Source organism: Jaculus jaculus, chromosome 9 (genome assembly GCF_020740685.1).
Source record: "Jaculus jaculus isolate mJacJac1 chromosome 9, mJacJac1.mat.Y.cur, whole genome shotgun sequence".
Classification (NCBI taxonomy): Eukaryota; Metazoa; Chordata; class Mammalia; order Rodentia; family Dipodidae; genus Jaculus; species Jaculus jaculus.
Genome location: NC_059110.1, coordinates 9,551,511 through 9,579,263, shown reverse-complemented (window position 1 = coordinate 9,579,263; position 27,753 = coordinate 9,551,511). Strand labels below are relative to the sequence as shown.

At 46.4% G+C, this 27,753-nt stretch overlaps 2 protein-coding genes across 3 annotated transcripts in view; both read right to left on the bottom strand.

Annotated features, from left to right (window-relative positions):
- Positions 1 to 27,368, bottom strand: part of Tmem242 (transmembrane protein 242) — a 30,664-nt gene extending 3,296 nt beyond the window's left edge. Inside the window, exons 1-4 of one of the 2 annotated variants that reach the window (XM_045159842.1) lie at positions 27,237 to 27,368; positions 26,675 to 26,775; positions 22,168 to 22,305; positions 8,931 to 10,157 (exon numbers count right to left, since the gene is read on the bottom strand). In XM_045159842.1, the coding sequence (XP_045015777.1) occupies positions 9,930 to 10,157; positions 22,168 to 22,305; positions 26,675 to 26,775; positions 27,237 to 27,321 (552 nt within the window). In that variant the 5' untranslated portion in view covers positions 27,322 to 27,368 and the 3' untranslated portion in view covers positions 8,931 to 9,929. Of the gene's footprint in view, positions 1 to 8,930; positions 10,158 to 22,167; positions 22,306 to 26,674; positions 26,776 to 27,236 lie in introns of those variants that run through there. The other variant, XM_004651110.2, reaches the window with a different exon arrangement.
- On the bottom strand, positions 805 to 1,815 carry LOC101598334 (L-lactate dehydrogenase A-like 6B). The gene has a single exon (XM_004651109.2). The coding sequence runs from the start codon at positions 1,801 to 1,803 to the stop codon at positions 805 to 807; it is 999 nt and encodes a 332-aa protein (XP_004651166.1). The 5' UTR covers positions 1,804 to 1,815.
- Positions 27,369 to 27,753: the final 385 nt, after the last annotated feature.

Below are 27,753 nucleotides of genomic sequence, written 5' to 3'. Positions count from 1 at the left end.
TCTCTTACTCCTCCCCCACTGCCTTCCCTTTCTCTTTTCTCTCCCTCCCTTCATTTTCCCGCTTTCCTTCTCCTCAGCCGTCCTTTCTTCTCTCTCTTCATGCAGCTGCACTTCCCGTTTCATGACCAGCTGAGCTTGTCCCAGGGGATGAAGGCAATCTCAAGATGGACCAATTACACACCACACACACCCTTGTTTATACACACTTTTATTTTTAAACTTCAGAACTGACAACTTTTAAAAATGGCATGTAAGTGAATACAGGCATATGCCAACCAGAACAAATTAGCATATATTCATGTGTTAATGAAGAGAATCAGAATTTCTTGTACATAACAAACAACAATTTAAGGCAAAGCTAGTATATCAAGAAACACAGAGGGGAGGCCTGGGAGGGGAGGGCACCTGCATGGCGTCACAGGCCTCTAAGGCCGGCGCTCAGGAGGCTGAGCTAGGAGGTGGCTGTATGAGGTCAGCCTGGGCTAAAGTGAGACCCTGCCTTACAAAAAACCAAACCCACCAGAAAAAAAAAGAAACACCAAAGAATGTTTTTTAAACAAAAATAATGAGCTTTCTAAAAAAGGAAATCAAACCCACCAAAAATAGCTTCTTTAATGTTATCACAAAGGAATTGTAAAAAGAAATATCTGGCATCTGGATGCAAAAATAACACAACTGGGGACCTAAACCAGGAGAGGGGGGAGTTTCTCCTCCAACTTTAAAAAATTCGAGTGTATCCAACACTGGAATACACAGTGCACATCTGTGTGGGGTGTAGGAACGCCAGGACGGCTTCTGACAACTTTAAAGCTTGAGCTCCTTCTGAATTTCCCAAAGCGTTTCTGCGCTCTTCCTCATCTGGGCCTCCTCTTCCGGTGTCAGCTTTATCATTATAATGTCTGTTATACCATTTTCTCCCAGGACACAAGGAAGACTGAGGAAGACTTCTTCGTTTACTCCATAGAGACCCTTAATTATGGTGGAAACTGGATGCGTTCTCCTGAGATTCTTCAAAATGGTTTCTATTAAATCAACTACAGACAGGCCAATGGCCCAAGAAGTGTAGCCTTTCATCTTAATGATCTGGTAGGCGCTGGCCACCACGTCCTTGTGGACGTCTCCCCAGCGCTCGGGGTCGTGGCTCGTCCCTAGGGCCGAGTTCAGCTCTTTCAGGGGCACCCCGGCGACGTTCACCCCGCTCCACACGGGGACACTCGAGTCCCCGTGCTCCCCCAGCACCCAGCCGTGGCAGCTGTCCGCGTGGATGCCCAGCCTCTGGCCCATCAGGAAGCGGAAGCGCGCCGTGTCCAGGTTGCAGCCGCTGCCGATGACGCGGTTCCTCGGGAAGGCGCTCAGCTTCCAGGCCACGTAGGTCAGGATGTCCACGGGGTTGGAGACCACGATCAGCTTGCAGCGAGGGCTGTGCTTGAGGATGCTGGCGATGACCAGCTTAAAGATGGTCACGTTCCGCTGGACGAGGTTCAGGCGCGACTCGCCCTTCTCCTGGCGCGCGCCGGCCGTGATGACCACGATTTTGGAGTGTGCGGTGACCTTGTAGTCGGTGCTGCAGACGACGTGGGGCATTCTGATGAAGGCGCTGCCGTGCTGCAGATCCATCAGCTCGCCCTGCAGCTTGTCCCCGTCCATGTCCACGAGCGCCAGCTCGTCGGCCAGGCCCTTCGTCAGCACGCCGAGGGCGCAGGCCATGCCCACCGACCCGCACCCCACGATGGACACCTTGTTGTGGCATCTCGGCTCCTCGGCCGCGATGTGGCGGACGAGCTGGTCCCTCACCGTGGCCATGGTGGCGGCGGGGGCGAGGGGCCACCGGGCCAGGCCCGGGCCCCGGGCCCGCAGGACGCCCGCTGCCCAGCTCATGGCCACTACGACCGCAGCCAAGGGTGGGCGGCAGTTGAGCGGCGCGGCAACGTCCGCGCAGACCCGCGCCCCGCCTCCAGGCGCCGCGCGCAGACTTCCGCCAGGCGCTCCTGCAGAAAGCCTTCTTGCATAGTGCGCACGTGCGCCAGGCCCACCCAGATCCCCCAACGCCCCGCGTCCAGTGCACGTGCCAACGAGATGGCCTCCGAATCCGAACGCCAGCTCAGGCCTGCGCGGCAGCCAAGGGGCCAGAGATCTGCCTGCCGAAGGGCTGTGGCACCTTCAACCGGGCATGGGCATGGTGGAGAGACGTTATACAGCTTCAGGCCTTCGGTTTAGGTAAGATGTTGCGGCCTGTATGCTTCTGGCCATGACCCACACCCGGGGAAGTCAGCGCGCACTGGCAGGGAAGGAAGAGGCACTCCATGGCTACTGATAAAAACTCCACACCTGCGTGTCCCTTCTTTTATCTGCCTTAGAGCCTGTGACAAATAACAAAACCTGAACAAAAAAACAACCCAACCAAGTGGAAAGGCAAACCATACAGCCCTCTACTAAAATTAAGATATCTTTGAAATGTAATGAAAATAGCAAATTTTAACCCATGCATAAAGCACATTACTGACTGAAGCAGTGAAATACAGCCTGGCATTAGGCATACCATACTTCCCCTGCATTTCTGGTAGTCTTGCAGACCAATTTCAAATGTTTGAAGAGATGCAAACTTTACATTTGATAAGCTACAAATGCTCCAATAAATTTAATGGCACTTTCTCTCCCATGATCAATTCTGACCATGTAAAGATTGCTCAAACCTTTCCTCTTGCTAAGTAGCAATGTGCTCTCCAGCACCGGCCTCTGGGTAGCCCTTTCATAATCAGCCCCATTTCACTGTTAGGATACTGAGTCCTGTTGGGAGCTGCAGGTGGTCTTTAATCTCTGAACACAAAGGCCTAGGTGAGCAGGCATCCCAGGTGAGATGACGCCAGGCATTATTTAACATAAGGCACAGGCACCTGAGTTCTATCTTCCGTATATAAGCTTGTGTCTGCCTGAATAAAGCTGAGCCTTGATCAGAGCTTGTCTTGGCTCCATTCCTTGTGTTCTTGTCTCAGGTTCATCCCCACTCCCTCCTTCGGGGTCTGTTTCGACCTTCGTGCTGCAGGCCGGCACAAGTCCTGACTAAACGAAGAATCCATAGTCAGGCTTGATGAACTACTCTCCCTGTCACTGAATTCACTTGGGAAAGAGGAACAAAGAAGGAAAGGCATGAGGAGGGCTGGCAAAGTGTGGCAGGCCGAGCGCCTTTGAAACCCTACTTCGTTGTTGCCTGGCTGGCGGTGTTAACACGTTTTCCAAGCTAGTAGGACCAGATGTTCTGTTTGCATGGGACAGACATGAACTCTGCGACACTCAAGTCTAAAAGCATCAGCTATACAATCTTTTCTATGTTGGCAGTCGGATTTATGGTAGCAATCTGTCAAATTAAAAACTGGAATTTTAAAAATGGCCACTTTTATCGGACAGTGGCCAACATTTTAGAGGTGCTCTTTGATAGCTATCATTTCTTTTATCCCAGTCTTCACTTGAAATGTGGTAACCTGGAGACTGTTCCCACCTTCTTCCTAAATGATTCTGACCAGTCATTTTCCAGGATAAGTGTTCTTGAGTATGAAATTCAAGGACAAAGACTCTTAGCTGGATGGCTTCTATCTATAGTAATTTTCTTTCTAGAGTTTGAACCTCTTCAGAAATACAATCTCTATGATAGCTGCCTCTTCAATCTTTTCCCTTTGCCACAAGGAAATCAATTTTGAGGGGGAAAAATAACTCTCCAAAATAAAAATAACCCCAAACAACGCAGCTTTTAAGATTACAGTAAGGCTCAAGGTAAGAAGGGAGGCATGAAGGGAGACAAGATGAACCTGACCTCAGGAGCAGATGTAGGTCTACTCAAAGACATGGAAAGCCAAATATAGCCAGACAGCTCCCTAATGGATTTCTATCTTAGGTGGCTCATTATTCCTTCAAATTGAAAACCTAACTCGAATTATCTACTCAGAGTGCAATATAATATTACAGCTGATGGCAGGTGTGTACCTCACCTTCCACTCAAGAGATGACAGCGGACTCAAGACGCCCGGCACGTCTCAGGACCCGAGGGCTACCCCATCTTCCTAGGACCCCCACTGCACCCTCACATCTAGCTCCCTTCCCTTCCCTTCCTCTTTCTAGCCAGTCTGACGACAAAATGCCATCCTTTTGCAAATCTTTGCCAACCCTCCAAATAGAACTACATTTTAAAATTCTGTGGTGCCACTGCACTTAGTACCTCTCTCCATTATAGAACTTGTTACAATTCAATGTAAAATAATGACAAAAAGCACCCTTACGGGCTGGAGAGATGGCTTAGCGGTTAAGCGCTTGCCTGTGAAGCCTAAGGACCCCGGTTCAAGGCTCAGTTCCCCAGGTCCCACGTTAGCCAGATGCACAAGGGGGCGCACGTGTCTGGAGTTCGTTTGCAGAGGCTGGAAGCCCTGGCGCGCCCATTCTCTCTCTCTCCCTCTATCTGTCTTTCTCTCTGTGTCTGTCGCTCTCAAATAAATAATTTAAAAAAAATTAAAAAAAAAAGCACCCTTACTTATCAGCATCTCTCTCCTCTAGAGCAGAGCTGGGCATATGACTAGGGATTCGGTAAGTGCTCATGGCAGACGATGGTGAGTTACTCACTGCAGACGTGAACTAGACTAATTGGGGAGAGACCATGGGATGGTAAAAACTGACCTGGAGAGCCTCCTCACACCAGAGATGAATAACGTGGGCGCAGGATGTGCCTTAGGGGTTCCTTTGGAAGACTAATGGAGAGATTTCAAGTAAAGCTGTGCATGAGAAAGAAGGGTGAACTATTTTTCACAGCTAAGGAATTCTCAAGCCTTTACCAAATTAAAGCATGCAACAACAAAATCTACAGTGCTAGAAACAGCAAAACAAATATTCAGTGGCAAAGAGAACATTTTAATTCTTTAAATTGTTTGTTTAGAAATGCTGAAAATAATCAGCAATAGGAAAGCCTTGACTTAAATGATGTCACAGAAGCAGTGTTAATATCCTAAGTTGATCTGAAAGAGGGTATAACATCACCCAAGGCAAGGAGAGCATTATGTAAAGTTATTTTAAAAGCTTTCTTTGTGATTTGAAAACCATACAATGAAAACTGTAGCTTAAAAAAATAGGGGGCTGTAACTGTGTTGCTCAGAGAAAAGTCTTTGCAAATGCTGGTGACTTGGAAGTATTTTCTGTCAGAGGGGCACCTTGAAGCGAGTCTTCTGGGCAGAGAAAAGGTACAGCATGAAAAATACCTGGAACGACTTCCTGGTTGTGGGGTTAAATACTGCAAAACAAATTAGCCAGCGCTTCTAAGATTATCCAGGTCACAGTTTTATACTCATATGCATAATTTTTGTCTCAATGTAAAAGTGCAACTCATATCAATCACTAAGAAGGGAAAGTTTTAATCTGGCACAAACATGAAAAACAGAACTCATGACCGTGCATGTAAACACCCTAAGTCCTACGTAAAAGATGAGGTCTCAGGCTGGGGGGTGGCTCAGTGGTTAATGGCACTTGCTGGCAAAACCTTCTGGCCCAAGGTTCAATTTCCCAGTGTCCACATGAAGACAGATACACACAGTGGCACATACATCTAGCATTTTGCAGTATCAAAAGGCCTTGGCATGCCCATTTTTTTCTTTCTCCACAAATTAACAAAAAAGAAAAGAAAAGAAAAGAAATAGTATATGAAAATTGAGGTTCAGTTCTATGGCCATAGAGTCCAAGACACACACTGTTTTATTAGTTCATCCTATTTGTTCTCTGTGGTTCAATCATTAGATGCCCTTAAAACAATAAAGTTGTCCCCTACTCCACCAAGCGACATGAAGAATATGTACATGTACACAGTAGCTATTGATTTATTTTCTTGAGGTAGAGACTAAAAAGTTCATTTTATAGACCTAAACTGCTCAAACAGATTAAGTCCATGTCATAAAGGTTAAACATCAGGGATAGGGCCAGGACTCAGCAGGTAAGAGCACTTGGCATGAGCACAAAGGCCCAAGGCCTCCTGAAGTGATGCCCAGGACCCATGTAAACAGCCAGGTGGGACCACAGACATCTGTAGTCCCAGCTCAGTGGAACACAGACTGCAGATTCACTGGAGTGCATGGAGAAAAGAAACCAACAACTGTGTTCACAGAGATTTGGTCCAGAGGAAATATCTGCAGGATAGTGAGAAAGGACACTGGACACTCTCCTCTGTCCTCCCTCAGCGTGCCTGTCAGTGAGCCCATGTGTTCAGTTCAGTGATGTGCACTGTCCCATCCCCAACACCACACCACACATGCAAAAAAAAAAAAAAAAGAAATTGCCTAACTTTCTGGGACCAAGAAAAGAATGAGCAACAGGGAACAGAGGATCAGGAAAGAGAAAGTGCTCAGTGTGGTAAGCCAGGCCCAGGGCAAAATACAGTAAGTCCTTCCAGCCTGGGTCAGAAGGTGAGGGCCACAGCTGGCATCTCACTGACATTCTGGGTCAATCCTTTGTGTGCCTGTAAGACATGTGACAGCATCTCTGGCCTCTATTACACAGATGCCTGCTGGAGCCAGGGGCAGTTTTATTTCTAGTGGAGAACCAGTGTGGAGGTTTGATTCAGGTGTCCCCCATAAACTTAGGTGCTCTGAACGTTAGGTTCCCCAGCTGATGGCAATTGGAAATTAAAGCCTTTTGGAGGCAGTGTATTGTTGGGGGCGGGCTTATGGGTGTTATAGCCAGTTTCCCCTTGCCAGTATTTGGCACACTCTCCTGTTGCTATTGTCCACCTTATGTTGGCCAGGGGGTGATGTCTACCTTCTGCTCATGCCATCATTTTCCCCTGCCATCATGGAGCTTCCCCTTGAGCCTATAAGCCAAAATAAACCTCTTTTTCCCACAAGCTGCTCTTAGTTGGGTGATTTCTACCAGCAATGCCAACCAGACTACAATAGTAAAGTGGTACTGAGGAGTGGGATTGCTGTTAGACATCTGACTGTGTGGCTTTGGCCTTTTGGAGATTATTTTCAAGAGGAATGTGGATTTGAAACCTTGACCTAAGAGATACCTAGCAGTGTTGTAAGTACAGCTTGATGGACTATTCTGGTCAAAGTTAAAAGACCTGAATGCAGTAAGAACTATGGACTGTGAAGTTTGACTTATGAGAGTAAGAAAGAGCTTTGCTTGGACTGGGTTAGCAGTTTGTGTGAGAAGCTTGCAGTGTCCTGAGAAGTTGTGCAGGGTTGCTTTGCATAGAAATGGACTGGTGTGAGCAGAGGGATATGACATAGAAAAAAACTTCTTTGGGTGAACTAGTGCCCATTCAGCTGCAATTGAGAGATTACAACCTTTGAGACAGGGCTAGCTGACCTGCGCTAGGACAACAGGAAGAATGTAGACTCAAGGGGCCTAATTGCTCAAGGAGTGTCCTGTTCTTCAAAGTCTGCTTTATTCCCCCCTGGATTAACAAATTGCCACCCGACCTGGTATTGTGGAGTATAAGAAATGCAGGAAAGAGAGGGTCATTGAGTTTGCAACATGGTCTTGTGTTTTGGAAATGGCCATGGGCAGTGTGAAGTAAGTTTGCTGGATGCCTACATGGAGACCCCATGGGGCCATGAGGATGAACTGCGGTTTGCAATGGAGACCCAGTGGAGATGCCGGGATCATGAGATGGCTGCTAAGGAGAGCTGCCATGATGAAGTTTTCCAGGACTGTGAGTAGCCTAGCTGGAAGGGTGGAATTGGAATGCCAGACTTGTTGATGGTTAGGATTATCAGAGTTAGAGACTTGTTACTGGCTATTGGACTTGGAGCAACAGAGTTTGGTATTTGCCCTGTTTTAAATCTTGTATTGTTTGAATATTTCTTTGCTATGCCTGATGCCATGTTTTGCAGCGTGAATGTTTATTTTGTGCCTTTATGGGTTTTTGGGGGGGGGGGAATTTTTGGTATTATGGCTCAGTTAAAAGATCTTGGACTGGGCTGAACAGATGGCTTAGTAGTTAAGCGCTTGCCTGTGAAGCCTGAGGACCCCGGTTCGAGGCTCGATTCCCTAGGACCCATGTTAGCCAGATGCACAAGGGGGCGCACGCGTCTGGAGTTTGTTTGCAGAGGCTGGAGGCCCTGGCACACCCATTCTTTCTCTATCTGCCTCTTTCTCTCTTTCTCAAATAAATAAATAAAAATGAAAAAATTTTAAAAAAGGATATTGGACTATGGAGAGGTATGAACATCATTGGGATTGATAAAAACTATGGGGACTTTTAAAGTTGGACTGAATGCATTGTATTTTACAGCATGTATGGATGTCAGTTTATAGGGGCCAGAGTTGGAATGTGGTGGTTTGATTCAGGTGTTCCCCATAAACTTAGGTGCTCTGAATGCTAGGTTCCCAGCTAATGGAGATTTGCGAATTAACTCCTCCTGGAGGCAGTGTATTGTTGGGGGTGAGCTTATGGGTTATAGCCAGTTTCCCCTTGCCAGTGTTTGGCACACTCTCCTGTTGCTATTGTCCACCTTATGTGGGCCAGGGAGTGATGTCCACACTTGGCTCAGGTCATTGTTTTCCCTGCCATCGTGGAGTGTGCCCTTGAGCCTGTAAGCCAAAATAAACCTCTTTTTCCCACAAGGTGCTCTTAGTTGGGTGATTTCTACCAGCAATGCGAACTTGACTGAAACAACCAGTATGTTAAAGAATAAGCAAGGGGGCTGGAGAAATGGCTTAGAGGTTAAGGTGCTTGCCGTAAAGCTAAAGGACCCAGGTTCAATTTCCCAGTACCCACGTAAGCCAAATGCGCAAGATGACACGTGTCTGGAGTTTGTTTGCAATGGCTACAGGCCCTGGCACACCCATCCTATCTGCTTCTCCCTCTCAAATAATTTTATACAAAATGAAAAAAAGAGAATAAGCAGGGGCCCATTATATGGTAGAAACAGTACGATGAGATTTTATTCAACAAATACTTAGTACACATCTGCTACACCTTACATGGCACAAGTCCTAAGGATCAGTTCTCTACTCTTTCAGAATTACCATTTTTACAAACACTGATTTCATTCTGCAATAGATGCTATGAAGAAAACAGACAACATCAGAGAGTGACTAGTGGGAGTGAAAAAGTGACTTGACTTTAGACCAAATGGCTGAGGATACTTCTCTGACAGGAAGCAAATTTGGGTTTAAACCTTGGCAACAACCAAAAGCCAAAGTTAGAATAAAGGCCCCAGGCAGAAATACACTTGAGGCGCTCAAGCCCACCTTCTTCAACTGTGCATTGCGCCGCTCTAGACTAGTATATAGAATGTCGGGGTCTCCGAAAACTTGGCTGTCATAAAAGGTTTCTGAATGCTCAATGCCCGAAAAGTAATTCAGCACCAAATGCTTACTGAGTTCAAGGTGTTTCTGGCAGTGCTCACCCAGGGGCGCTGGACGACCGTGCAGGTCATGGCAGCCTTGGTCCTGAACACTGAGCAGGCACACTTTGCCCTGCCCGCGCCTTCCTGCCACCCAAAATACCTCGGTTTAGATTTGTCATGAATTACAGTGTTCTTACTGCACATACGAAATGTTATACCCCTATAGAAACATGGATTAGATACGGAAAATAAGGACTTGTAATATTTTCCGTTCCCCAATGTATCAAGTTAATGTGCCTTTGGATTAAGTCACACTTGAATGTTTCATTTTAAAAACTAAGTTGCTAACTAGTTTCATAAAAAAAAAAACGTTAAACAGATTTAGGCTTGCTATTAGAATGTAGATGAGAGAGCTGAGGGCCTTCAGGAAGATGTGAGTACAAAGCCACTGGACACTGAGATCCGAGACCCGCCAGAGGAGGGGTGGGGAGACCAGTGAGCGGTCAGGTGTCTCAGGGCCACACAACAGTGTTTCCTGTCAGCTGTGCCAAGTGCTGCTAGGTCAGGAAGAGGATGAGGCCGGGATCTGGTGATATGGTGGAAAAACTACGCATTTCTGTACATGCTGCAGCAGAGGAGAAAATGACCTTCAACAAAAGCTGAGGACTGCGGCAGCAGCAAGGTCTCTGGGCAGATGACCACAGGGGACACCACCAAGGAGCCGAAGGGACATTTCATCCCTAGTATGTGGCTCAGATGCAGGCAGAAGTCAGGGGAGAAGAGGGATGCTGGTATGGCCATCTCGGGGTGAGGAGGTGTCCCCAACTGTCGTGCCTGTGAAGATGGGGGACAGGCAATATTTAGGGACTGATGAAACCTGTTAACAGTCAAGAATGGGGATCTGGATTTCCTCTGGGCAATTTTGTGGGTGCTGTCATTTGGGGGTGAAGAAGTGACCCAGAAGTAAATTGCCAGTTGGGAGTAAAGGACAGCACAGTGGGGAGGACTCAGGCAGCCCGCAGTGGATCTAAGCACCAGGACCAGGTCCAACGGCCCATGGGCCGGAAGCACAGGTGAAGTCAGTGCATGGCTGGAAAGTGTGAAGACAAGAAAGGGAAAGAGCCGTAGGTGTAACTGGGAGCCACAGAGCACCACCAATTCAGAAGCGAATGGGACTGTCAGAACCAAACCAGAATCAAGAAAAAAAAAAATCATAAAAATGACACTGATGAGTCAGGAAAAGGTAACATAAAGCACATGCTAGCAGAGCAAAGACATGCAGCACACTTATTCACATATTTTAAATTAATTATTTTATTTCATTTTTGGTTTTTTGAGGTAGGGGTCTCACTCTAGCTCAGGCTGACCTGGAATTCACTATGTGCTCAAGGTAGCCTTGAACTCATGGCAGTCCTCCTACCACTGCCTCCCAAGTGCTGGGATTAAAGGTGTGTGCCACCACACCTGACCCTAATTAGTTTATTTTTGAGACAGGATTCTCCCTATATAACCCAGATGGCTTTACCTTAAAACTGGAGTTCCTCCTGCTTCAGCCTCTCCTCCCAAGTACAGCAATTACAGACATCTGCAAAATCACCAGCTACACACACACACACACACACACAATTATTAGTTCATAAAAATCAGATGAGGGCTGGAGAGATGGCTTAGCGGTTAAGCGCTACCCTGTAGAGGTTAAGGATCCCAGTTTGAGGCTCGATTCCCCAGGACCCACGTTAGCCAGATGTACAAGGGTGTGCATGCATCTGGAGTTCGTGTGCAGTGGCTGGAAGCCCTGGCGCGCCCATTCTCTCTCTCTCTCTGCCTCTTCCTGTCTCTGTCACTCTCAAATAAATAAATAAATAAATGAACAACAACAAAAAAAAAACCAAAAAAAAAAAACCCAGATTAGATCTGGGCATTCAGGATGGTATGGCCGTTAATGAATTACATCTATGAACACAGGTAACTCTGTTATACAGTTTTAAGTGTCTGTGACAAAATGAAGCTTGGGGAGGCATTATTATGGGATCCTTTGTGTACAGTGCTGTACGCCTGAAGAGCTGCCCGTGTGAACTCAATTTCCAGTAATCAGGACACAGAGACAAAAACAAGCCAATGAAACCAGGGACACCTTGCCCCTGTGGAGAGTGGCCTGGAACACTCTTGGGGGATGGGCCAGGCCTCTGAACACGAAGTCCTCATGGCACACTCTCACCTTATAGCATGCTCCAGGCTCAGTTTCACTTATAAAGGGAAACTGGCAGTTTTTAAAGGCAGGTTTTGGAAATTTGCCAGAACAACAGATTTCCTACTCCCTTGACTTAAAAAAAAAAAAAGGTGCACAGGTCATGGCTTCTAAAAAGATGTTCTACGTCACTAGTCATCAGGGAAATGCAGATTAAAAACTACATTGAGATTCCATCTCACTCCTGTCAGATTGGCCACCATCATGAAAACAAATGATCATAAATGTTGGCGGGGATGTGGAAAAAGAGGAATCCTTCTACACTGCTGGTGGGAATGCAATCTGGTCCAGCCTTTGTGGAAATCAGTGTGGAGGTTCCTAAAACAGCTAAAGATTGATCTACCATATGACCCAGCTATAGCACTCCTAGGCATATATCCTAAGGACTCATCTCATTTCCTTAGAAGTACGTGCTCAACTATGTTTATTGCTGCTCAATTTATAACAGCTGGGAAATGGAACCAGCCTAGATGTCCCTCAACTGATGAGTGGATAATGAAGATGTGGCACATTTATACAATGGAGTTCTACTCAGCGGTAAGGAAAAATGAAGTTATGAAATTTGCAGAAAAATGGATGAACCTGGAAAGGATTATACTAAGTGAGGTAACCCAGGCCCAGAAAGCCAAGTGCCACATGTTCTCTCTCATATGTAGATCCTAGCTACAGATGACTGGGCTTCTGCGTGAGAAGGAAAATACTTAGTAGCAGAGGCCAGTAACTTAAAAAGGAGACATAAAGGGAAGAGAAAGGAAGGGAGGAGGGTACTTAGTAGATTGATATTGTATATATGTAAGTACAATGATTGTGATGGGAAGGTAATATGATGGAGAATGGAATTTCAAAGGGGAAAGTGTCAGGAGGGGGGAGTGAGGGAATTACCATGGGGTATTTTTTTATAATCATGGAAAGAGGTGTTAATAAAAAATTAAAAAATTAAACAACAAAAAAAAAGGTACACAGGTCATGGCTTCTCCCACCTTGAGCAACACCACGTGACTCCCTCCCTTCGGCACATTCACATCCAGCGCCTCTCCTCAGCCCATGCTAAGCCAATAGCGCGGCAACAGAAAGGGAAGAGATGGAGTCAAGGATGCTCCTGTCACCTCAGACTTGAACTCACTAAAGGATGTGCAGTGCTGCCTCCACCTCATCCTGAAATGACTGCAGGAAAGCATCCCTCCATCCGCAAGCTGTCTGGAGACCCACGAAGCTGATGGACGTAACACCTGCACTGGTCACGATGGGTCCGTTCTGGCAGCGCTGGTCACGATGGGTCCGTTCTGGCAGCGCTGGTCACGATGGGTCCGTTCTGGGAGCGCTGGTCACGGTGGCTCCGTTCTGGCAGCGCTGGTCACGATGGGTCCGTTCTGGGAGCGCTGGTCACGATGGGTCCGTTCTGGGAGCGCTGGTCACGATGGGTCCGTTCTGGCAGCGCTGGTCACGATGGGTCCGTTCTGGGAGCGCTGGTCACGATGGGTCCGTTCTGGCAGCGCTGGTCACGATGGGTCCGTTCTGGGAGCGCTGGTCACGGTGGCTCCGTTCTGGCAGCGCTGGTCACGATGGGTCCGTTCTGGGAGCGCTGGTCACGATGGGTCCGTTCTGGGAGCGCTGGTCACGATGGGTCCGTTCTGGCAGCGCTGGTCACGATGGGTCCGTTCTGGGAGCGCTGGTCACGGTGTCTCCGTTCTGGGAGCGCTGGTCACGGTGGCTCCGTTCTGGCAGCGCTGGTCACGGTGGCTCCGTTCTGGGAGCGCTGGTCACGGTGGCTCCGTTCTGGGAGCACTGGTCACGATGGGTCCGTTCTGGGAGCGCTGGTCACGATGGGTCCGTTCTGGGAGCACTGGTCACGATGGGTCCGTTCTGGCAGCGCTGGTCACGGTGGCTCCGTTCTGGGAGCGCTGGTCACGATGGGTCCGTTCTGGGAGCGCTGGTCACGGTGGCTCCGTTCTGGCAGCGCTGGTCACGATGGGTCCGTTCTGGGAGCGCTGGTCACGATGGGTCCGTTCTGGGAGCGCTGGTCACGATGGGTCCATTCTGGGAGCGCTGGTCACAATGGGTCCGTTCTGGGAGCGCTGGTCACGATGGGTCTGTTCTGGGAGCGCTGGTCACGGTGGCTCCGTTCTGGGAGCGCTGGTCACGATGGGTCCGTTCTGGGAGCGCTGGTCACGGTGGCTCCGTTCTGGCAGCGCTGGTCACGATGGGTCCGTTCTGGGAGCGCTGGTCACGATGGGTCCGTTCTGGGAGCGCTGGTCACGATGGGTCCGTTCTGGGAACGCTGGTCACGATGGGTCCGTTCTGGGAGCGCTGGTCACGATGTCTCCGTTCTGGGAGCGCTGGTCACGATGGCTCCGTTCTGGGAGCGCTGGTCACGATGGGTCCGTTCTGGGAGCGCTGGTCACGGTGTCTCCGTTCTGGCAGCGCTGGTCACGGTGGCTCCGTTCTGGGAGCACTGGTCACGGTGGCTCCGTTCTGGGAGCACTGGTCATGATGGGTCCGTTCTGGGAGCGCTGGTCACGATGGGTCCGTTCTGGGAGCGCTGGTCACGATGGGTCCGTTCTGGGAGTGCTGGTCACGGTGGCTCCGTTCTGGGAGTGCTGGTCACGGTGGCTCCGTTCTGGGAGCACTGGTCACGATGGGTCCGTTCTGGGAGCGCTGGTCACGATGGGTCCGTTCTGGGAGCGCTGGTCACGATGGCTCCGTTCTGGGAGCGCTGGTCACGATGGGTCCGTTCTGGGAGCGCTGGTCACGGTGGCTCCGTTCTGGGAGCGCTGGTCACGGTGGCTCCGTTCTGGGAGCGCTGGTCACGATGGGTCCGTTCTGGGAGCGCTGGTCACGGTGGCTCCGTTCTGGCAGCGCTGGTCACGATGGGTCCGTTCTGGGAGCGCTGGTCACGATGGGTCCGTTCTGGGAGCGCTGGTCACGGTGGCTCCGTTCTGGGAGCACTGGTCATGATGGGTCCGTTCTGGGAGCGCTGGTCACTATGGCTTGTTCTGGGAGTGTTAGTAAGTGCCACCAAGAGAGAAGTGAGGCCTAGCATGCGGATGCGTGGTAATCAGAATGAGAAAGGAAACTTCTGCTTGGGGCATTCAGTGAGGCACAGATGTGGGAGAGAAATGGTTCAGCTATTCTACATGGCTGCCACTGAACAACCTTCCAGGAAGCACAGGCTTGTTTGGATCCTCAGAACCCATGTAAAATGGCAGATGTGGTGGTGCAAGCCTATAACCCCAGTGCTGGGGAGGTAGAGGAGGGAATCCCTGGAGCTCACTGCCTAACTAGCTAGTCCAGCTGAATTCTAGGTTCAGAGAGACTCTGTTTCAAATAAGGTAGAGAGCAACTGAGAAGGACCCCTTGTGTTGACTTATGGGCCACACACACACACACACACACACACACACTCTCTCTCTCTCTCTCTCTCTCTCTCTCTCTCTCTCTCTCTCTCTCTCTCTCTCTCATACACATAACAAACATGCACATACCATACAAAAAATGAAAATTTGTTTCTTTGATATTTGTTTTATCAAGGTGCCTTGAATTCACAGTGACCTCCTAACTCTGCCTCCAGAATGCTGGAGTTAAAGGCGGGGCCACCACATCTGGCTGTATTGTGTTTTTTTTTTTAATTTAATTTTTTTAAAAAGCTCATTTATTTGTAAGGGGAGAGAGAGGGACAGACAGAGGGACGGAGGGGAAGAGAAGGAGTGATGAGAATGGGCACACCAGGACATCTTGTCACTGCAAACAAACTCCAGATGCATGTGCCTCTTTGTGCACCTGGCTTTATGTAGGTATTGGAGAATGGAACCTGGTTGTCAGCCTTTGCAAGCAAGAATGCCTTTACAGCTGAGCCATCGCTCCAGCCCTTCTTTGATAGCTTTACAGTTAAAAATTTATAAGATTTTCCATTTTTACTTAAATATGAGATCTAGCTGTTTTATGTGAGGTCAATAAACAATAACAGGATAGGAACACATGCACTAATAAGATATGCAAGAATATTGGGGAAAACTAAAGCCAGCAAAGAAGGAAACTTGGCTAATTAGCAGAAGCCCTCACATTAGTTATACAGTTAAGAAGGAAGCCCAAAGTATGAGATAAACATTATGCTCAGAAATAAGCAGTAAATACAACATACACATTAGAAAAAAATATATATGTATACGTTTTTTATAGCAGTCACAAAAAGAACTAGAGAAAATAATTTTTTGTTTGTGTTTTTCAGACAGTCTTGCCCTGTAACTCAGGCCTGCTCGGAACACATTCTCCATTTTCCTGTTCCCCTACCTCTCAAGTGTTGTAACTGCAGCTGTGCCTGGCTGAGAAAACAGCTCTAGTCAGAGCCCATGCACCATTCTTCCAGATGAGTGTCACCTCCCTAAGCCTCTTCCAGAATTGGAAAGCCAAATACTCATCTCCAAGAAATAGTCAAGGTATCTGCTTTATTCACATTTCACTTTGTGGTTTGTAAGGAAAAGGAGGTCTGCCCTCTTGAGGAAGCAGTACAAGCCTGGGGAGCTTTCAACATTCTAATCACAGTTCTTTCCATCTGAGCCTTTCAGCCAGACTCATAAGAGATGCAGTTGAAAACAGATTATTTCCCATTGATCAGACTGGTGAATGTTTCGAGTAATCACAGCCACTAATGGTCAAGGCTAAAAAACTTTCATAGGACTTACCTACTTCTGAACTTTTCTAGGAAGACCTTTGCCAACAGATTAAATACATAAATAAAATAAAATACTGTGGCTCAACAGTACCATCTTCTGTCTCTAGAACAAATTTCTTAATCAAGAACAGTGTAACAAGGTGTATGCCTACAGGTTCAGTATGACATTTAATAGTGAAAAATTAGTCCCATTGGCAGAGGACTGATTAAGTAGATTGTAATATGCAGTGGAGTACCATGTAGTCATTAAAAGTAATGGAGATTTATATACTCTGCTATACAAAGTAGAAAAAAAAGACCCCAGAGTGACATGTCCAGCACACAGCAGGCCCATGACTCTTATGGATACAGACAAGCAGACAGCTCTGACAGGATGGCCCACTCAGATCAGTGGTTGCAGCACTGGGAAATGTATGATTTTTGTTTCCTTGTATTTTTTTTTTTTTTTTTTTGAGGTAGGGTCTTTCTCTAGCAATCCTCCTAACCTCCCAGGTGCTGGGATTAAAGGCATGCACCACCATGCCTGGCAAAGTTCAGCTTTACAAAAACAAACAAAACAAAAAGTGTTTATTTGCAAGGAAAGAGAGAGAAAATGTAAATGGGTACACCAGGGCCTCTAGTCACTGCCAACAAACTCAGTGGGTACTGGGGAACTGGACCCGCTTCTTAGGCATTGCAGGTAAGTGCCTTAACCACTGAGCCATCTCTCCAGCCCGCCTTGTAATTTTCTATATGGCCATTTTTAGCAATATTTTAATGAAACCCACAAAATCATTTGCGAAATAATATAAGCCCTAAACATATTCTTTTCTTTTAAAAAGAAACACCAATCTATGTGTTGTAGTTTAGATCTCCAGAGGTCCGTATGTTCAAGGCCTGGACCGGGCGGTGCTCCTAGACGGTGGAAACGGGGAGATGCGGCCTTGTCAGGGCTGCGAAGGGGACCTGGACCACCGCCTTTCTCTGGTCCCTGGCTGGGGAGGCAAACAGTTTCATCCCTCCACAATCTCAAGTGCTTTCCAGTACCCCAACAAGAGATCAAAGCAATGGGGCCACGCAATCATGGGCTGGACCTTTAAAACCATGAGCTAAATAAAGTTTTATTTTAGAAGTTAATTATCTCATACACTTTGTGATAGTGACAAGCAGCTGACTAATATATAAAGACAATTTCATTTTTACACCATGGTTAAAAGTAATAAAATTTAAAACTCTATTCCTTAAGTTAAAATTAAATCTCTGGATAATTTAAAGTAATTCACAATAACTAAGAACATTTACTTTTGTGGTTTTTATTATAATTGAAGTTTTAGCTCCTATAAAGGCACCAGCTGTAAATTATAAACCCTTACATGACCAGGCTTCATGCATCCCGTGTGCACAGGCCATAGGAAAGGGTAGCAGAGGTGGCCGCCAGGCTGCTGAGCTGACAACATACAGCATAAGGCAACAGGCAGAGCTCACACTCTCTTCTAAGAATGTCTAATTATCTCCACCAGGACATACTGAGACGCCTCATGATTCCCCTAAGACACCCTCCAAACACCAGTACCCACTATGGGTAATAACAGGATGATCAGAGTAAAGTGAAAAGTCATTGAGTAACATGTAAGTAACCATAAACAGAACAGTTTGTTTTCTTCCTAATACCCCACTTAGTGCCCCACCAGAAGCACTTTTACACAGTGACTTACATGTCATATAGTGAGTCAACACATTTATCTCCACTGCTTGCTAAACTTAAACAACTGACCGTGATAAAACCATGCAGTCAGCCCGCCTGGTGTACTTACCTGCCTGCAGACCAGTCCTGGGAGCATGTGACAGCTAGCTTAGTGGACCCAGGGCCACAGGAAAGGCTTCTTTTCTTTATCCAGAGCGCAATGACTATGATGAGATTAACCCTACCTCACTCATGCTTAAATGATCAAATGCCACACTTCAGAGTAGTCAGGGAATCCACGCAGAGCAACCAGGCCAGGCTTGCTGGCCCCGTCACTGGCCAGGGCAGCAGGACAGATGGTGTGTTTGAACTGCTTCCACAGACCCTTAACCTTGGGCAAATCTAATGCTTTTACTAGCTTATGAGATAGCTTCCACTAATGCTCTTTTTGGGGGAATACTGATTAAATGATATACAGCTGTATCAGATACACATATATTTTTACATTGGATGTGTTATATGTATTTTCTGTGATGTAAAATTTCATAGTAACTATGAATAAACTGAGTAAAATAAGAAACTAAGTTCTGAATTGAGCAACTGAAACATGTTCCTTTTTAGGCCAGCAGATGTAGCTGTGAATTAAAATAGGAAATGCAAGCACTTGTGAGACTGCTTGAAGTAGCCATTAGGTGGCTCCCGTTTTGTGGGACAAGGTGCAGATTACATTTACAGCAGAGGTACCACAATTCAAGTAGATACCAACAATTATTTGACAGTGGACTTGATTCTGATTTACCTAGAAATGACCATCTCACCTACTGAGTGGGTGCATAGACGTGGACCACTTCTGTTCATCTCCTGAGACTGTTATCCTCAGTTGTACTGGATATCTGATGGTGTGATAGTCCTCAGAAGGAGGCAGGACATGAGACACAAGCTCCTCACTGGACTCAGGTCAATCTCTGCCTTATCATCCAGACTCTCAACGCAGGAGCCTCCCATACTGATTCCGACAAGCACAGAGCAGGGTCATGAGGGTTTGCTAGGGGAAGCCTGAACATCACCCACCTTGTGGGCAGTGCTTGCTAAGGACAGACCCACAAATGAGTTCTAAATAAAATAATTAACAAACACTGCTGCACTTAAAAATGTGTCTTCAAGGCAGGTGTGATAGCGCATGCCTTTAATCCCAGCACTCGGGAGGTAGATGTAAAAGGATCACTGTGAGTTCGAGGCCACCCTGAGACTACACAGTGAATTCCAGGTCAGCGTGGGCTAGAGTGAGACCCTACCTTGAAAAACAAAACAAAACCAAAAAAAAAAAAAAGAAAGTATCCACGCACAGGTAGCAGTGAGTCCACTTTTCTGAGAGCTTCTCAGATGTGCAGATCAAGTTGATATGCCTAATGGCCTCGAGGGGTGTATCTGCCTTCTCTCTATTAAGAATGAATCTATAATATAAAACAATTCCACATATTCTTATATTTGGTAGTTCCAATCAGAAAATATTTTCTCCCCAAACAGTTAGGTAATAATCCTTATTAGTGCCATAAAATGAAGTCATTTGTGTTCTAGAAACTAAAATAGCAGTCTAGCCCATAAAGCCAAACTCTCTGGTGCATAATAACCTAATTTTGTTGGTCTACAAAAATTCAGACTGACCCAGCGTGATGACTATTCTACATCAGCGGAACTCATACTCTCACACCCTGAAGTCTTCCTCAGCACACAGCCTCCGCTACGAAACACTAAACGTCAGCTCTCTGCTCGACAACGGCAACCTAAGGCCATAACAGCTGTCATCAGCAGGAACAAGAAATTCAGTAACTTCATTACTAAACGTTCCCATGTCCCCCAAAGACTTTACGTTACTCAAGGAGGTTTGGTGAACCCTTAGGCAGCTGCGCTTTATTTTCAGTTCAAATTAATAAACTCCTGCATATTACAAATAATATTGCTACTAACGTGGTATTTCTTTCTTTTCTTTTTTTTTTTTTTTTTTTTTGGTTTTTCAAGGTAGGATCTCACTCTAGCCCAGGCTGACCTGGAATTCACTATGGAGTCTCAGGGTGGCCTTGAACTCACGGCAATCCTCCCACTGCCTCCCAAGTGCTGGGATTAAAGGCGTGAGCCACCACGTCTGGCTCTAACTTGGTATTTCTAAGAAACATATGGGAAAGTAAAATAGATAAAAATTCATCCACAGACCATTAATTTATTCACATATTATTATCCAACATTTTCCCTCAGTTTTTCATGGTCTTCAGATAACTGCTCTCATTTCATATATAGCTATGAATTTTGTTTTTCATTCACCACTATACCCTAACCATTTTTCTGTTTCAAATGACAGCTTAAAAGGAGAGGTCCTCTTCTATGAGAGAAGAATGGCCAGTCCTGTATGAGGCTGACCTCAATTATGGAGAGATGAGGCCATCTTGAAGAGACCCAGGGGAGCTTGGTGAGTTATCAAGAACTGTGTGGACTGGGTCAGAGTCAGAACCAAATTCATTTCCCCCTTTCCTTCACCCTGGCCCCTTCTGTTACTTTATCTCCCATCTTAGCCAGTAAAGGTAAGGTGGAAAAACCTACAGCCCTAAATATTCAGACCTTAGTCCAACTCTGCCAGCTGTGAAGTGATGTCATCCGAGGCAAGCAACTCGACCTCACTGATTCCCAGCGCCAGCATCTTCTCGTCTGCTGTCTATAATGTCTGGTTCAACGCCTCCAATGGGAGGGAAAGCAGGGTAATATCAATAATCACCAAATGCCTCCTACTCACAGGTGTCGGGATTTTTCTAGGAAATTCCTAGTTCACTATTACAGTACTGACTAGTCCTCAAAGTGACCTCTCTCCTACTACACTCTGCCTTCTAGCTACCACTGTCTCTTTCCCTGTAGAGTAAAACTCAAGACCTGCCTACATCCACTGACTCCATTCCAGAGGCTTTCCACCACCACGTTGCTAAGCTCGGTGTTCATCAGATGGAACGTCTCAGCAGTGTGAGACACGGTCTTTTCCCTTGAGGTGTTTTTACTACAGTCACCACTCAGGCTTCCCAAACCTCTTTGCTGTGGCCATTTCCTTGGCCACGTCCTCCCTACTCTCCACCCTTTAGCTCGCAGGAGCGCCCAGGAACCCCCTGCCGAGACCTCTTTCCTCTCTAGCCTCACTGCCCTGGGGAGTTCATCTGGTCTCATGAATCTTCACATTATCCATATGCTGGCCTCCACCTTGAACCACTCCTTGAATTCCATCCTTATCTATTACTTGACTCTCCATGTGGCTCTCCTGCCAGACACCTCAAGCTCACAAGTCCCAAATAACACTTGCGTCTGTCACACTGTCCCCATTCATTTTCCCATTGCTCAGGTCAAAGCTGGGCACATCTTGGCTTCATTTTTTTTTTTTTCAAACCCAGATCGCCTACAACAAATCCCCACTGACTTTGCAATCTGTCCAGAACCTCTCTTCATTAGTTCCTCCACTGCCCCCATCCAGACTCCCATCCATCCTCATATGCCTGGTTCAGCTTCTCACCAGTTATTTAAGAAGAAAAAAGAAACACCAATCATTTTTAATGTGTAGCTTTTTTGCTTGGGACACACACTTTATATATACATACATATATACCTAGACACACACACAGAGTTATGACCCCCCCACACCCCCGTTGTGGTTTGATTCAGGTGTGCCCCATAAACTTAGGTGTTCTGAATGCTAGGTCCCCAGCTGATGGAGATTTGGGAATTAACACCTCCTGGAGGTAATGTTGGGGGCGGGCTTATGGGTATTACAGCCAGTTTCCCCTTGCCAGTGTTTGGCACACTCTCCTGCTGCTGTTGTCCACCTTATGTGTTTTCTGATAACAATGTGAACCTGACTGCAACACTCCCAGAGCATATAAACACATTAATAATGTAAGTTATTTATTTTAAAGGTGTTTCATCTTATAAGAATGTTTAAATTTATAGATATCAAACAGAATAGAAAACTGTTCCAAATTAAGAATTTTATTAAATATAGCTAGAAACAAGTTATATGGAATGAACATTAGCTATGAATTAGCCACTAATTTGGAAAACTTAAACCAGTTATTTTTGATCTGCTACTAATGAGAAGTTGCCTACATATTGGTAAGAATTTAGTCACATTCTGTATCACTACTTCCAAACTATAGACAAATCAGATAACCAGGAGATTTAGATAGCAAAAAGTACAATAAACAGCCAGATGCCCATTACAAGACTGGTTACTTACACTGTGGACTCCTAAAGCTTTCCAGACTGCGAAGCTGATCACACCAACCCCACACCAGGCATACAGTGAGCCCCAACCCAGGGCTCGCAGGGCGAGGGAAGACCCACTCTCCGGTAAGGCAGCTGTGGCCATAGTGCCCTACAAGGGAAAGAAAAGGTGTGGGTGAAGACTCGAGCGGGAGAGGACAGACATTCTGGTGTGACTGGGATGGATCGGTGCTTGTATAAGCAGCGCGGTGATTTCGAGGTCACGTAGCAGCTCTGCCGCTTCTGGACGTGCACGACCTCTCTGACGTGCAGACACGTGAGCACGTGCGGCGCTGTGCTGGTCAACTCCAGCCGACTTTAGTCGCTCCATCACGATTCCTCTATCGCCTATCCGCTAGCATTTTCATCAAAACAACATTAAAGCAATTAGCTAATCTTATAAGAGGAAGCATTTTGTCTTCCACCTGGAAAGAGACTGCCGTTTTTAGAGTACCTTTCTGATATGGTTCAACCTGTTTCTTAGCACAAGCTTTTCCTACCCATGCCTGGCTTGTGACAGCACATGCTGTTCCTAGCACACAGACAGTCTCTGGGTCATGCATCATAACTAGGTTTAACAGGTACTCAGTGTTTGCGGTCTGACGTGTTTTGAAGATATACCTTAGATCTAATCAGACTGTCAGAAAATGTTTCCTTAGCCATTTTCTGTGACAAGGCAGTGCACTCTCTCACTCCCCGTCCATGTTGTTACAGCTGCAGCAGGTTCCCTAAGCACCACAGGTCTCACCTAAAATCGCTTTCAACTGGCTAATTTTAACCCAGAAGCAGTAGTACTGACAATTATTATTATTCTACAAAGGCCAGTCTAAGTGCTTTGCCTAAATTTTTTTATAAACATTAAAATACTGTTTTTGGGGGGAGGACAAGTGTGCACGTGTGCGTGCACACACACACACGCACACACACACACACACACATTCTGCAGTTGTTTTTACCACATACTTTTCATTGATAGCAATCATTTTGTGAAACCAGTGGATTAAAAAGTACCAGCTTAAAAGAAACTCTTGGAGGGCTGGGGATGTAGCTCAGTAGTAGAGCATTCACTTAACATGATAGATCTGGGTTTCATCAATAGCACTGAAAAACAAATATTTGGTTCATTTTAACAGATCAGAGAAACTCAAGATTGAATTATTTTGCAATCTTAGTGTGTACCTTCCTCATTCTCTTTATTGAAGGAATTACAAAAGAAAATGGATGCTCACATAACTCTATTCTTCTTCAGCCTTCAGCTTTCTAGTACAAGGCTCGCAAGGACAATGAAAATAAGAAAGTAAGGGCATGATTATCCTCCTGAAATAAAAAGCAGAGCAGCTGTCCCTCAAGAAAAGTTGTCATTTTAAGGTCTTTTTGGGTTTCAATTTGGATCTGTTATAATTAATAGATTCCTGGGCTAGTGCAGTTTATTTAAATAATGATAATATTGCTAAAGGCGGTATCATTTATTCTGCAGAAAATATATTTTACCCAGGTTGCTTACATTAAAATCCACTGGAGCATTTACCGTGAATGGATTCTGTTCCATGCACTGAAGTCACTCAGAAGACATTGGTTTACTAAGCTGCACAGATAGTTCAATTGTTGATACCATTGAACAGTGCTTAAAATTCATCATCATCTTTCCTCAGAGGCCGCCGAGGTGCTCAGTTCTCCCGAGGAAGCTAAGGCCATGTTGGGGTAAGGCCCTCACTCCATCCAGTGATTAGCTCCACACCGGGCAGTCTGCACCCTGGCCCATCTCTGAGCTCGCCGCATTTACTCAGCCCTCATCCTGCATGATGATGTGACGATGAAGTGACTGTCACGGAGGATAAGAACAATGCCCTCATTAAAGCAGCTGCTGTGATGTTGAAGCTTTTCTGCCTGGCTTGTTTGCAAAGGCTCTGACTGTCAACATCAGGAGCCTCATCTGTAATGCAGGGGCCGGGAAGCCTGCTACTGAGGCTGGTGCGGCTGCTGCCCCAGCTTAGAAGAAAATGGAAGCCAAGAAAGAAGAGTCTGATGAGTCTGATGACGACGTGGGCTTTAGTGTTTTTGACTCAATAAAAAGAAGTCTGTTGGCCTCAAAAAATAAAACATAACCATCAAAAGCATCAAACATCCCATCAGCACAGCTATAAGCACTGTGTAGCTGTCAAGTCCACACTGGAAGATATAAGTTGAATTTTCACTTGAAAGCTTAAATTTTATCTGTGGCAACCTAGACCAACACTGGCTTGGTTGAAGACACAGGCTCATTTTGCATATTTTGAAGGAAATATCTGCCAGATACCCAATTCTGAAAAACTGACAATCTGTCAGTTATCCTTTCAAATAAAATGCCACCTCCACAAGGAAAAGTGGCTAGTTCAGTTTGCAATGCATTTGCTTTTCCTTGAGAAAAACATCGTATGTTAGGGTAAAGCAGAAATGCTTTATCATACTTCCCCCTTCCTCATGGGAAATTAGAAAGAAAAGTATATTCAAGTTATATGACAAAATAAAATTAGTAATTTTACTGCTTTGGCAAAGACAGCCTACTTACTGCTGGAGTTTTTTACAGAAGTACTGGTCCATTGTAAAGGACACAATGACTGCAAGTATATTTTTAGTTTTAGGCTACTGCTATGATGATATCAAGGCACTCAGCAGTTTTACCATCCATTGCTTCTGTACCATCAGGACATGTGTCTTAGTATTAATGGGAAAACAGTTCTGACTTTACCCATAAACAGCATCTCAGGGATCACCAGGGTTCTGTGGATCCCAAGTGTCAAAACTGTCAGACCACCAAAAAAAAAAAAAAAAAAAAAAAAAGTGTGGTGATCAAATCTCAAAACAGCAAAATAAAATGCCAAGTTGGGAATATGTTTGTGCCAGAGAATCTAGCTTTCATCACATTCTTAAACAGATCTGTGACCCAAGGGATATCAAGCTAACACCAGTTCAGAAGTCAAACAAAACTTAACTGTTGGGGCCGGAGACATGGCTTAGCAGTTAAAGCGCTTGTCTGTGAAGCCTAAGGACCAAGGTTTGATTCTCCAGTATCCACATAAGCCAGATGCACAAGGTGGCACCTACATCTGAAGTTCATTTGCAGTGGCTGGAGGCCCTTGTTTCTCCATTCTCTATTTTCCTCCTCCTCTTTGTCTCTCAAATAAATAAATGAATAAAGTATATTTTAAAACCTCGACTGTTAAAGATATTAATACCTGGGCTGGCATGGTGGCACATGTCTTTAATCCTAGTACCTGGGAGGCACAGCTAGAAGGATCACCATGAGTTTGAGGTGACCCTGAGACCATATAGTGAATTCCAGGTCAGCCTGGGCTAGAGGGAAACCCTACCTCAAAAAAGCAAAAAAAGCTACCAATATCTGCCAGTAAATGGATCCATGCTCTAAAAGTATTGCATTACATAGGGAGAAAATGACACAACCCAGGTTCCCAGCAGTGATTTTGGGAGCTCCATAAGCCCTTAGCATCTTCAGGGAGAATCGAAATGCACTTGTGTGTCTTCTGCCATTGCAGAATTCGTGTTGTGGACATGGAAAGGGAATTGTACCGGGTTATGATTTTTACCGAAGACTCGTTCTGCACAGCACACATCAAGCTGCAATTGTACAATTATCTGTGTGCACATCTGTGTTTCTCACAGCTGACACTTTAGTTCCTGAGGGTCAGATGTGTAGTTCATTTTTGCATCTTTTCCACCCCACCATCATAGTGACTGAGACAAAAGATCCCAAGTAAACAATTGTTGAAACAATGAAGTAAGGATTAAATATACCAGATGGGATGGGAGGGCAGAGACAGGACAAAACATTCTAAGCAACTACAAATAAGCATGAAGAAAAATGCTCATGATCAGGAAGGGGGCATAGAAATTAGAAAGCAAATGTTCAACCTTGCTGATGGAGTAAAGGTTTTCTCTTCTAGGTTGTAATCATTCAGCCAAAGCTTGCTGTGCAGTTAATATGTGCCAAATACTTTTCTAGGCACTGCTGCTGTAGCAATTCCTGGCCAATAAGCAGATGTGTTTTTCTCTGATACTAATAGAACTTTCTTTCAACACCTTAGCACCCCCCCCCCAAAATAAGGCACTTTTTTCAATCACCATCAAAAGTTTAATTGACATCATTGTTTTTTCTTCGTAAATGGTACATAAGATAGCGAGTTCTTATTACTAATAGTGAACTGCCCAGATTTAGGTTTAAAATCATGCTGTAAGAAACGGGCCAGATAAGCTTGCTAAGTTCTGTTCTACCAAATTTTAAGAAAACATGAGGTTAAGTACTTTTTAAACAGAAAAGAAAATCCATCAAGTAACTTGTATACTTGTTAAGTCTGTCTATGCATTTTATCCAGTTTTATTTCTTAAACCAATGTAAAAGGCCATCAGCACTTTATTTTTCCTATACAAAACCTTCCATTTATTATAAACAACAGTGTTATGGATGGGATTTCAGAGTTACAAACCTTACTGAACCATTCGGGGCTTTTCTTTTTAGCCAATGACAGTGTCGTAGCAAACCCAGCCAGCATTCCGGCGGTGGCAACAGAACCAAGGAAAATTCCACCTGCCAAGAATTGGAAGAAGGGATGTATTAAAAGTTTAAAAGGATAGACACTGGTTAAGTCTCGGATACTTTCAAAGTTGCAGTCAACATTTAAACCACTATGGCTAAGCATAAGCTCGGGAACCAAAGCAGCCCTTGCTTAGGATAAAATGACGGGGCCCTGAGCGGCCCCGTGACCTCCGGCTCTGAGACAGGACGTCAAGGGCTGAACGTGGGAGCCGGTCCCCTTCCCCTGTCCCCCAGGACCGGGGGTGGGAGGCAGAGAGAGACAGAGGCGATTACAACAGGCAAGGCACGCGGGAAACTGCAGGGCGCGGAGGACGCGGGCGGGATCTTCGCCCTCGCCCGGGGAGGGGCGTCCCGCGGCGGGGGGCCCACGCACCCCACGGGCTCGAGTCACGCAAGAGCCCTCAGAGAAGGAAGCGTACGGCAACAGCCCGCCCGGACGCCGGGCACCGTACCTTTAATCAGGAAAAGCCGGTCGTCCGCGGACCCGGGAGCTTCCAGCGGGGAAGACTCCCCAGTCCCGGAGCCCGCCCCCTCCATGTTTAAGCCTCCCCCCACTGCGTCCGCCACCAAACGGGCCCGGGTGGAAGCGAGCGCTAGAGGGAGAAGAAAGGTTCCGCTTCGTGCTTGTGCAACGTGAGTACGGGTCCGGAGTACGGTGTGGTCCTCCCCCGGCGCCCCTTGCTTCCTTGGCCTGCGCCCGGAGACAAATGGGACGGGCTGCGCTCAATGTCCCCAGCCCAGCGCCAAGGGAAGTGTCCTCCCAGACGGCGTCCCTGCCATGACCACTCGCCCCCTGCAATTAGCCGATCGCTGGACTTTCATAGGGATTTTGTCTCCTCGGACGGATGCCCCGCTCTGACTCTAGGAGGCAGTGCGGGCTCGTGGATCGAGCTGGGAGGACGGACCCAGCCTCGTTAGGATCCTCGGCTCGGCTGCCTCTTGAGCCTGGCACGGGGCATCCGTCCAAGG

Coding starts and splice junctions, on each gene's coding strand:
- LOC101598334 (XM_004651109.2), bottom strand. CDS start 1,803: ATGGCCACGGTGAGGGACCAGCTCGTCCGCCACATCGCGGCCGAGGAG.